Genomic DNA, 13,008 nt, shown 5'->3' with positions numbered 1-13,008 from the left:
TTTGGATTCTCAGTAATAGAGAAGAAAGAATAGGGTAGAAAGAGTATTGAAAGAGAAAATGCTTGAAGAGTTTTCCAAAATTAATGAAAAACAAAAAACAAATCACATATCCAAGAAGCTTAATGAAGTACTAGCAAGGGAAAAACCCTACATACCTCACAAATTGCGGAACACCCAACAGAAAGAGAAAATCTTGAAAACAGCCAAAAAAAAGAAAGAAAAATTGGATACAGAAAAACAAAGGTAAGATTAATAGCATATTTTGCATCAGAAACTACTCAAGGCAGAAGGCAATGAAGCAATGTCTTTAAAGTACTGAAAGAAAAAAAAAGCGTCAACCTAAAATTCTACATCTAGCAAAATACCTTTCAAAAATGAAGATAAAATAGACTTTTTCAGACAACCAAAACTGAGAGAATTCACTGCCAGCAGATCTGAACTACAAGAATAAAAAGTTCTTTAAGTCCAAATATGATACCAGATGGAAACTTAGCCTTGTATGATGATCACTGAAAATGATAAATAGGTGTAAAAATATTAAAAATAACTTTCTAACTTTTAGTATCTTTAAAAGATAATTGAGAATAGAAAAAAAGAGGAAAAACCAATAACCCAAGAGTTGGTTCTTTGGAAATATCAGTAAAATTCACAACCTTTAAATAAACTGACCAAGAAAAAAGAGAAAGGGCTCAATGTACTAAAATCAGCAATGAAAGTGAGATACTACTACTGACTTTATAGAAATAAGAAGGATTATAAGAAAATACTATGAACAACTAAATATAAACCAATAAATTAGATAACTTAGATGAAATAAACAAATTCCTAGAAACAATTTAGCAAAACTGGGTCAAAAAAAATCTAAATAGATTTATAACAAGTAAACAGATTAAATTAATAATTTTAAAACTTTCAACAAAGAAAAGCCTAGGCCCAGATGGCTTCACTGGTAAATCCTACCAAACATTTGAAGAACAATAAATATCAATCCCTTACAAACTCTTCCAAAAAACAGAAGATAAAGGAATACTTCCCAACTCATTGTATAAGATAAGCATTACCCTGATACCAAAATCAGACAAAAGACACCACAAGAAAAGAAACTACAGACAAGTATTTTTTGCAAATACACACACAAGAATCTTCAACAAAATACTAGCAAATTAAATTCAGCAATATATAAAAAAAGAGTATACACCACAACCAAGTGGGATTTATCCCAACAATGCAAGGTTGGTTAACTATACGAAAATCAATCCATATACTACATCATATCAATGGAATGAAGGACAAAACCCACATAATCATCTTAATAGATGCAGAAAAGCATTTCACAAAACCCAACACTTTTACGATGAAAACACTCAACAAACTTGCAGTGGAGGGAACTTCCTGAACTGATAACTGGCATCTACGAACACCCCACAGCTAACATCAGCATCACTAGTGGCCAAAGACTGAATGCTTTCCCCTAAGATCAGGTACAAGATAAAAATGTCCCCTTACCACTTCTATTTAACATTGTACTAGAGGGTGTAACAAGGGCAATTAGGCAGGAAATGAAATAAAAAATTAGGCACCCAGACTGGAAGGGAAGGAGTAAAACTATCTCTATTTGCAAATGGCATGATCTTGTACATACAAAATCTTAAGGACTCTACTAAAAAACTATTAGAACTAATAAATGAGTCTGGAAGGTTGCAGGATACAAGATCAACATACAAAACTGAATTATATTCCTATATAATGTGATGCACAAAAATGAAATTTAAAAAATTTCCATTTACAGTAGCATCAAAAAGAATAAAATAATTAGGAATAAATTTAACAAAAAAAAGTACAAAAGCTATACTCTGGAAACTATACAATATTGTTGGAAAAAAATTAAAGAAGACCTAAATAAATGGAAAGACATCCATGTTTATGGATCAGAAGACAATACTGTTAAGATGGCAATACTTCCTCAATTGATCTACAGATTCAACTCACTCTCCATCAAAATCCCAGCTGACCCCTTTAGAGAAATTGACAAGCTGATCTTAAAACTCATATGGAAAAGCAAGAGATATAGAATAGACAAAACAATGTTTAAAAAGAAAAGCAAAGTTGGAGGACTCACACTTCCCAATTTCAAAACTTATTATAAAGCTACAGAAATCAAAACAAGGTGGTACTGGAATAAGAATAAACGTATAGATCAGTAGAATAGAATTTATAGAGTTCAGAAATAAACCCTCACACATTTATGGTGAACTGTTTGTTGACAAGGATGCCAAAATAGTTCAATGGTGGAAAGAATAGTGTTTGCAACACTGACACAACTGGATATCCACATGCAGGAAATGATTTTTGACCCTTACTTCATATTATACACAAGGGTTAACCTAAAATGGATCAAAGACCTAAACATAAAAGCTAACGTATTCACAACCTTGGATTGGGCAATGGTTTCTTATATATGATATCAAAAGCACAAGCAACAAAAAAAAGAGTAAGAGACTGGACATCATTGAAATTTTAAAACTTTCACGCGTCAAAGGACATATCAAGAAAGTGAAATGACAGTGCACAAGTGGGAGGAAATATCTGCTAATCATATATCTGACAAGGGGCTTGTATCCAGAATATATGAAGAATTCTTAAAACTCTTCAAAAAGAGAAATTATCCAACTTTCTAAATGAACAAGGAATCTGAATAGACATTTCTCCAAAGAAGACGTACAAATGGCCAATCAGCACAAGAAAAGTTACTCAGCATCATTAACTACAATGCAGGGAAATGCAAATCAAAACAATGAGAAACAACTTCACATCCACTATGATGACTACAATAAAAAAGCCCAATAATCCCAAGTGTTGGTGGAGAAACTGGAACCCTCACACACTGCAGGAATATTATTTGGTAACAAAAATAAATGAAATACTGATACATGTAGAACATGGATAACCCTTGAAACCATTATGCTAAGTGAAATAAACTGTCACAAAAGATCATATGCAAATGATTCCATTTATATGAAATGTTCAGAATAGGCAAATATACAGAGACAGAAAATAGATTAGTGATTGCCCAGAATTGGGGCAGATCAGGAGATGAGGGAATTGGAGGGTGATGGCTAGGGGTGCAAGGTTTCCTTTTGCAGTAATAAAAATGTTCCAGTACGGACTGTTGTGATGTTTTACAACTCTGTGAATACTATACTAAAAGCCATTCAATAGTAGACTATAAATGGGAGAATTTTAAGGTATATGAATTATATCTCAATAAAGCTGTTTTAAAAAAACATATCTGACAATCTAAGGCAGGGTAAGCAAGCTATGGCCCACAAGCCAAATCTGGACCACCATTCATTTTTGTAAATAAAGTTTTACTGAAACACAGTTATGCTCACCTGCTTATATACTGTCTATGGCTGCTTCCGTGCTATAACAGTAGAATGGAGAAACTGTGACAGAGACCTTATGACCCTTAAAGCCTAAAATATTTACTATCTGCTGTCAACAGAAAAGGTTTGCTAACCTCCGGTATAAAGCCAAAATAGGAACACTGTATTGTAGGGTTTACATAAACGTGAAGTGTATGACAATAACAGCACACAGGGACTTCCCTGGTGGCACAGTGGTTGGGAGTCCACCTGCCAATGCAGGGGACATGGGTTTGATCCCTGGTCCAGGAGGATCCCACATGCCGCAGAGCAACTAAGCCCGTGCGCCACAACTACTGAGCCTGCGCTCTAGAGCTTACAAGCCACAACTACTGAAGCCCGCACACCTAGAGCCCATGCTCCGCAACAGAAGCCACCGCAATGAGGAGCCCACCCACCGCAATGAGAAGCCCACGCACCGCAATGAGAAGCCCACACACAGCAATGAAGACCCAACACAGCCAAAAAAAAGAAAATTAATAATAATAATAGCACACAGGATAGAAGGAAATGGAAGTGTATTATTATAAAGCTCTTACAAGATACATGAAGCGACATATTATTTGAGATGTTAAAGATCTGTATTATACATGCTTAAAAAAAAAGCCACTAAGGGGGGGTGGGGCAGGAAATCCTATTGGGCAGAGGATCCTGTACCAACACAAAGCAGATGTTCTGCTCTGACCAAAGAAGGAGCAGGAAACTCACTCTCACCCAAGACCACCTACATAAATGTGACAGACTTTGGCTGTCACCAAAGGAAGGGAAAAATGTTAAAAACAAACAAACAAACAAAAGAAAAACAAACAAACCAAAAAACATACCCTTGAGGCCCAGGCTCACAGGGCCTGCCTAAGACTGAGGCACCCTTGAGGCCCAGGCTCACAGGGCCTGCCTAAGACTGAGGCTTGGTCAAGTTAATGAATGCCCCTCTGCCCTCACCACAAACCTCACACTGAGTAACAATCAATAGCAGTCTATAGCTCGGCAGGGGGAGGGCGCATTGAGTATGAAGTGAGAACTTCTGTGACACATGCAAACGAAGAATACTGGAAGCAAAAGGCCTAATCGCCTGTCGGAAGATGCATGCTTATTCCTAGTCATAAATACTACTACCTCAATATCTACTGATCTCTACTCACAATGTCAAGGCTTTGATCAAAAATTTCAAGAAACACAAAAAACAGCACGCAAAATAACTCGTTGTGAAGAGATAAAGCAGTCAACAGAACCAGACCAAGATGCTGGCCCAGATATTGGAACTATCAGAACTATAATTAATACGTTAAAGGATCTATGGAAAAGGTGGGAAAAAATGCATGAATAAATGCAAAATTTCAGCAGAGAAATGGGAAGTACAAAAAAAAAAGATTAAATGGAAATGCTAGAAACAAAAAACAAGGCGTCAGAGATGAATTCTTCCAATTGGTCATCAGCAGACTGGACAGAGCTGAGGAAAGAAATCAGGAAGCTTTAGGATAGGTCAACAGAAATATTCTGAAAGCAAGCATATCAGCAGCTCAATCTTTAAAAATCAAGAAGTATCAGAATGGTTAAGAGCACTACTTCTTAAGTCAGAGTACCTGGGTTCAAATCCCAGCTCTACCATTTACTAATTCTATGACTGTGAAGTTGTTTAACTACTTTGGACCTCAATTTTTTAGCCATCATTTAAACAGGTAACAGTAAAAAATGTCATAAACGTTATAAGTGAATTAATATACGTGAAACACTTATCACAGTGCTTGTCACATTAAAGCCACATCGATATTCCCATTATTACTATTATTATTAATACCTTATAATATCTAGTGTTCCCAGCATGATCCAGAGCTCTCAATATTTGGTTATATGCTACAGCTTTCTTCAATTGTAAGTGCTACAAACTAAAAGTCAAAAACATTCTTCACAGAAGTAGAAAAAGCAGTTTTTACATTTCCTTATAATTTAGGATAATTATAAAATTAGAAACTGAAGTAAAGCACATTACTCACCCACACAGAAAAGAACAAAAATTTATAAATTTCTCAAATATCATTATAAAGTATTTTGAAAATGTCTTAAGTTTTATCATGAACCTTGTATATTTTATTCAACTATATATAGATGCATAAGATAGTTTAAGTACTGTCTATACTTATCTGATACCCAACTCAAAGCAGAATAAGAAATAGTGAATAAATGAAAAGGCTGAGTGAGAAAATCAAAACCTGAGGAGAACAAGGTAAGGCTCTTGCTATCCAAGCAATCCTCTCAGATTTATAGTTATTTTAAGATTTTCCTTGGATAGTTAGATCACCGTAAAACTACACATTTGGTCCTTAATAGCTTTGTAACACGGAAAATAATAATTTAATTATATTTTGAGGTATGAAAGACCCATTTGAAGAATATCTCTGTAATGTGTTATAAAACCAATAAAAACATTGTTTATGATTTTTTCTATGCTCTGATAAAGGACTGATATGGTAAGCTATTTTTAAAATTTGGTTTCAGAAAACTCTGTCTCTATTCTGATAAAACAGTATAGTTGTGGTGTTGCAGTAAAACCTGATAATGAGAATCTTTACCCACCCTGCCTTGATTTCATGAGATTTTATAACCAAATTTAAAAGTAAATTTCAGCAACGACATTAGTCTACATATTTAACAGGTTTATTTTTTTCTCTGTATATGTGGCTTTTAAAGTTTTTATTTCTTAATTGGAGGGTTTTATTATATATATGACTTTTATTCTAAATAACTGTAAATTAGTTGTAGAAGAAGGCAAGTATTCATGCTAAATAAATATAAATTTTAAAATTTACTGATTTATTGATCTACATATATAGTTAGTAAAAACTGTTATGGGTTGAATTGTATCCTCCCTAAAATGTCTATGTTGAAGTCCTATATCTCCAGTAACTCAGAATGTGACCTTATTTGGAAATAGGGTCACTGCAGACATAATTTATTAAAATTAAGTCAGTAAGGTGGGCCCAAATCCAATATGTCTGCTGTCCTTATAAAAAGGGGAAATTTGAAGGCAGACATGTACACAGGGAGAGCACCAAGTGAAGATAAGACAGAGATTAGGTTCCTACAAGCCAAGGAACACAAAAGATTGCCAGCAAAGCAACTGACCTCACAGACCTCCGAAGGAACTAACCCTGCCAACACCTTAATCTCAGACTTTTAGGCTCCAGAACTACAAGACAACAAATTTTGTTGTTTAAGTCACCCAGCTTGTGGTACTTTGTTAGCAGCCCTAGCAAATTACTACACACTTTCTTTTTTATAACAGATTTATTTTATATACATTCAATAGACACCAAACACTGCTGCAATAGTGCAAGAAAAGGGTAAACCTCTACTGTATACTAGCAATCAAGTTCCCTTTTAAAGAGGCTTAGGTATAGCATGGCAATTTTAATACTCATCAAAATGAGATTTTGATTTTATCTAAACTTTAAGTAAATTTAATTGTCATTAAAGTGTTATTTTATTTTTAGCATATCATAAAACATGATTCTACCTGAAAAAATACTTCCTCTTCTGAGGTGGTAGAACATCACGTTTTCTTCAAGCATTGTGATATGAGACCTTTTCATTTAAACCTGGTATCATGATTTGAAAATTACTTAGTTACAACTATGTAAGCAAACTCATGTGAAAAAAGTCTACTTCTAGTTCTCTGCTCACCTATTATATGTCAAAATAGTGTTAATGAGGAATGTCAATTTTGCTGCTCATCTTCAATATCAGCAAATGTTTCTGATTATGAATTATCACTTAAACTACATGGCATAAAATTCCTTAGAAAATAAAGGTAGCATAGAGAATATTTAAGGTTATATGATTTACACATCAAATGTGGCTTGATTAAAAAAATTAGTTGCTAAAAGCAGCCTACTCGTTTTAGGCTTCTATCTTTAAACACTAAATACTAAAATGTATTTTTAAACATTTTTTTTTAAGTGACCACTTTCTAAGGACATTTTAATAAAACTTCTCAGGATATAAAAAAGAAACCTGATCACTGAAGCAAAATATAATAAATGTGAACAGAACATTTGGCAAAAGAAACTTATGAAATGGATTTTATTTACAGTCTATTGAAGGAAAAAACAAAGAAAGGGAGAAAGAACCTATACATTGAGAGTTATGAGACATATCAACCAAATACCATAGATCTTGTTTAAATTCTGATTTGTAAAACCAACTTTAAAAAGAATTTATTTAATAAGGGACATCTGAACACTCACTGGACATTTGATATTAATAAATTATTAATTTTTATAGGTCACAATGACATCAGATTATGTTAAAAAGGGGGGCTCTTATGTTTTAGACTCAACTGACGTAGTTATGGAAGAAATTATACTATATCTGGTATCTGCATTAAAACAATTCAATGGTGACAAGTGTAACAGGTGAAATAAAATAGGCCACATGTTAATAAACATTAAAGCTGGGTGATGGAGACATGAAGTCCACTAAACTCTCTACTTTTATATACATTTCCCACAATAAAAAAATTTTTAAAGGTCTATTGGTAACTAGGCTAACAGCATATTTACAGTGGTTGTTGGATATTAATTCAAAATCGAAGATAGGGAATCATCAACTTGGGTTCCATGAGATAGAAAGGGGGAAAGAAACTATCAACTATCGATTAATTAGCAAGAATTAGAAAATCCTTAGAATCCTGATATTTGTATAAGTTGTTAAACTAGTGAGAGTTACAGTGAAAAACCCACAGCTCCACTACATTCCATATAACCCTTTACTGTAAAGAAAAATTCTCAGCAAAATGGAATAGAAATCTACATTTTTAAAGTAAAAAAAAAAACCATAGAAAAGCAAAAGTCATCACCATAACCATAAGTAATGTCTTTTGGGAAGAGAAGGGAAAAGTTGATAAAAGTCTAAGACATTTAAAATTTTTAATGCTATAGAAAAATACGTAACTAATGGAAGCCTCTTTCTTTACCGAGGAAGTACTTTACAAACATATGCTATGACATACTTTATAAGAAGTAGGACCAAATGAGTGACTGGTATGGCCTAAAACATTTCTTTAACACATAATTACTTTGTTAATACAAAGACATTTACCTTTTGAGTTAAATGAGTTTCCTCTATGTCTAAGGGGGAAAATGGTTGTAACAGCTTTGGTAGAAAATAACACTGAAATTAAAAATTTTAAGACAGTGAAGTAAACATAAAATAGAAGAGCATAAAAACAAAAAAAGCAAACTATATTAAGATACTAGGGAAAAAATCACTGTACAGTAGAAAATACTTGGATAACAGGTACTTCTAGGCTCTTCTGCTACTCTGGAAAGTAAAAAACTCCCTGGACCGCCTATACTTTTCCACCTGTAGAAGAGGTCCGACTGGCTTATTTCTCTTTCTAGTCTCACTTCATGAGCCTACGTATTCCCTTTCTTCATTAGTGAAAAATCCTTGACTTTCAGCAGAACACCTGCTTGACTGGAGCAAATATGGCATTTGCAATTGGACATGAACATGTGACAAAGGTTTAGCCACTGAAATATCAGTGAAAAGTGTTGTGTGTTAGCGTCCAGATAAATCTCCTTAAAAGACGCTGTACCTACCTTTTCATTCTGGACATTCTGCTGCTAGGGATGGCTGGAACTCTAATAGCCACTTTGGAAATAAAGTTTTATCTTGTTTAGGCAATCACTAATTTGGGGTTTTTCTAAAACTTGAGAAAGAACTTAATCCTAGATGGTACAAAACACATTGTTTATATATACCATTCTACCTTGAGATTAGTCACTCAACGATAAGTAAGTAAATGAAAATAAAATGCTAGAAGGAAAAGAACCCTAGAAGGAAAGATCACATATGGTATTCCTACCATTTTCCTACTAAGAATAAGAGAAAGGAGGGGTTTAATGTCCCCCTCACCCTGCCCCAAATGGGGTAGTTAGCATGGTTAGTATAGGGAGGTTAATTCCATATATTCATTATTCCTTCATTCTTTCATTCTGTAAACATGTATTAAGCATACTATGCACCAAGTACTAAGGTGCCTGAATAAGACAGAAGAGATACCACTTTAATAAAGTTTACATTCTGGTAGAAAGGTAAATGGCACTGGATATTTAATGAGGGAAAATATACAAAGAGCTTAGCTATTCTCCACTAATGACACATTGTCACCAACAAAAATATAAACCAAGTATAATTAAGTTCTTATTTAAAAAGAAGGTGTTGAATAAGAACCAAAACTATTTAACATTTGTTGCAACTAGATCAAATGTTTCTAGGAACCTTTATTCATGAAGAGAAAGAATGTTTTATCTATCTTTTAATTCCATAATGGAAAAAAACTCTTGATGTTTCATAACATCTTGAAGCTTAACTTTTACAGAATGCAAAGAAACACAGAAATGACTATGACAAAAACAAAAAAAAAAGTTTTGGTAACAAATTTACTCAAGGAACTTAAAATCTAATTGAACCTTCAGGAACAGAGATAATCTAGTCATATAAAGAAACTGCTGATCAGTCAACAAAGGCGCCCAAAATTTGTTGTGTCTAAATAAGACAAAAAGCCAGATTATGAAAAGGCCCAAGCAATTTCCAAGTCTGCCAACGCTTCAACAGGAACACATTTGTACTCCCAATTAGCTGATAAAAATTAATATTGGGGGGAAAGTGATTGTGGACGTGGAGGTTAACATAAAAATGTATACCTGCTAATTAATCTAGGCATGTGGTTCAGAGCTAGACTGCAAATCTGTAAGATACAACACAAAGAAAGGGAGTAAACTGGAGGAGAAAAGGCCTAAAATTAAAAGAACAAAAGCCACCTGAGGGCAGAACAAGTCATGCATCACTGATGTTTTCCTTATGTACTGATGAATATTGACTAATGGCTTAGAAAACAATGGTTTTAGTAATTTCCTCAATGGATCTCTACAGATCAAAAGAATTGCTGTCCATAAAGAGATGATTTAGGCACTTCAAATATGAATCACTTGAACAAGACATTTCACATAGTAATCTATGCAATGGAAAGCACAGTGAAATATAATGTATTGTAATATAAAGTCATTGTAGCAAAACTGTACGTAGGCAAACCAAGATACAGCCTTGATACAGCCAGCATATATGCCACAATATGGCATAATTTAGGAAGAAGAAAATATAAAATATAGTATAAATATTGCATATTTATAATAAAGTATGATTATTTCAATACAAGCTAAGACAATAGAGTGCTTTTAACATGTACAATATATCGAAGGGTGTTAATATTACAGGACACATATATCGGATTCCCAGAGGATTAAAAATGGTTATTACATATATTGATATTTTATTATGTTTCAATATGCCTTTTACACTTAAGTGGTGACTAAACCAATAACCGTCATAATCTGCTGAGTATTTTTGATAAAACTGAATTGACATTTGAATTTAAAAGTCCACCTTTTCATATGAAAGTATACATGTCACAAAAACTGGTAGTATCATCTAATGTCATTGTTCAATCTCAATAGAGATAAAAATCAAGAACAGCAATTCTCTCTGAAAATGGACCTTAAAGGACAGAGACTGTCTATTTAATTAATAGCAAATAAAGCATAGATAGTATGGGTTCTTATCTTGGGGTCTAAGACCTATTTCAAGAAACCCAAGAAAAAACTTAAGTTTTATATAAAATTTTGAAGTGTTGGCTATTATGAGATTCTCAAGTGAGTATGATATTTAAAGAGGAATCAGTACACCTAGAAGTGAGATGATCTTATCGTTAGCTGAACAATTTTACAAGACCTTAAGTTATTCAACAGCAAACACCTGGATAACAGTACTGCATCTTCACAGTTACACTGGATAGACCTCTTTCCATTGCAGTTAAAAACAAAAACAAAAACAACCAAAGGTGACACCAAAAACCATCAACTCAAGAGATGTAAGGCTTTTAGAAAACTATATGGGATCTTCCATCGCAGTCAAGACCAAAGGAAAATCATGATACAGTTTCAGCATAAAATTAAAAGAGAATGAAAACATGTTTCTTTGGATATCCCCTTTATAAACCTCTTCCTGGTTTCAAGACCTAATAACAAATTAAGTAGAACATCTCAGATATTCCCTCTCGGAATTTTAAGGGTGAATCCCAAATGCCACTCCCCCACAGAGTGGCAGGAAACGCGTTTCTCCCAATTCCAAGAAAGTGGACAAAGCTAAGGTGTGTAAAGACAAAAGACTCTCTCCATCTGTCAAAATGAGGAGGGGACTTGTCACTCCGGTTTGACGGAGTGGGGGGCGGTGGGAAAAGGAAGAGGGGACCTAAATCTTAACTGCCGCACGTAATGGCCTCGGCTCTTAAGAAATGCAACCGTGCCAGATCGGTGTGGATATGAGAAAGCACCTCAGCAGCAGAGGTGGTGGCAAAGGCAAGGGCTGAACCTCCTGGTGAGGAGCTACGTGGCACTCAGCAAACAGTACTTCGTCTCCCCCACCCGCTGCTTCCGCCCTAACCCTTTTCCCCTTTGGTTACCAGTTGCTCCAGATGCCGTAGAGTAGTTCAACAAAAGCGAAAGAGAGGTTCAGGCACAGGAAGAAAAACAGGTTCCGAGACGTCTTGTCCGACAGGATAGACCTAAGCATGACACAAGTAGGGAATAGCCGGGAAAGTCAGAGGAGTGCCGGACCAGGAGGTTGGGTTCCCCTTTCAGGACCCTTCCAGTCCACCCGTTCCTGTTCTCACACGAACGAGGGTGTCCCTGACGCTCCCTCCCTGGACCTCGGGCCATCCTTAGGTCTGGGCCTTTTCCCCTTCTGCCGGACACCCCCTTCCCGCAAATACGGCACCCCGCACCTAAACCAGCCTGAGATCTTGCCGAACAGATTGAACTTAGGTGGTTTGTATTCATCGTCCTTGATGGACAGGGGCAACATCTTCTCTGCCCGGCGAAGGGCCGGGTCTACTCCCCTCTAGTAGTGGCTCCGTGGGTGATGGTAGTGACAGTGGTGACGCCTCAGATGGGAATCTGGGAATCCCGCTTGCCCCGGGCCGCGCGCCGCTTCGAGACACAGACAGACTCAGAAACACACCCGAAAACCCGCCGACTTCCGGCCCGAGCCGCGCAACGCGTCCTGGGACGGGAAAGGGGGAAGGCGGGGCCGAGGGCGGGACTTGTGCGGTGGGGCGGGGCTTACGACGAGGGTCGGGTGGCGCGAGTTTTGCTGGGGGCAAAAAGAGTTGGCAGCTACTAGGTGGTCTAAAGGGCCGACTTGGAGTGGAGTCCCGCCACCTGGACTCAGGAAGAAAATCCCGAGATGGCCACCCACAGACTGGGCTGGCTGGGAGGTTGAGAGCCCGCTCACGCCCACTCCGACTGCCTACCCCTCTTGTTCCCGGATGCGCTGGTGTCCAGCGCCCGCCCTTTCACCATTGCCCCTATTAGCATTAAATCCTGGTGCATTAGAGAGCAGTGCTTAAAAATCCAGGCGGCGACATATTCTCTCGCCGCCAGTCCGCAGGAAGCGCAAATGATGGTTTTGCTGGGTGAACTCCATGGGCGCCCAAATCCTAGTAATCCACCCCGCCCCCGAAAAC

At 36.3% G+C, this 13,008-nt stretch overlaps 1 protein-coding gene across 1 annotated transcript in view; it reads right to left on the bottom strand.

The window, feature by feature from the left end:
* SLC30A7 (solute carrier family 30 member 7) overlaps positions 1–12,517 on the bottom strand; it is a 74,063-nt gene extending 61,546 nt beyond the window's left edge. The window contains exons 1-2 of the mRNA XM_059900546.1: positions 12,268–12,517; positions 11,947–12,048 (exon numbers count right to left, since the gene is read on the bottom strand). Coding sequence (XP_059756529.1) covers positions 11,947–12,048; positions 12,268–12,347 — 182 coding nt within the window. The 5' untranslated portion in view covers positions 12,348–12,517. The remainder of the gene's footprint in view (positions 1–11,946; positions 12,049–12,267) is intronic.
* Positions 12,518–13,008: the final 491 nt, after the last annotated feature.

Source organism: Balaenoptera ricei, chromosome 1 (genome assembly GCF_028023285.1).
Source record: "Balaenoptera ricei isolate mBalRic1 chromosome 1, mBalRic1.hap2, whole genome shotgun sequence".
Taxonomy (NCBI): Eukaryota; Metazoa; Chordata; class Mammalia; order Artiodactyla; family Balaenopteridae; genus Balaenoptera; species Balaenoptera ricei.
Note: the sequence above shows the minus strand (reverse complement) of the source record. Positions and strands in the feature narration are given on the sequence as shown.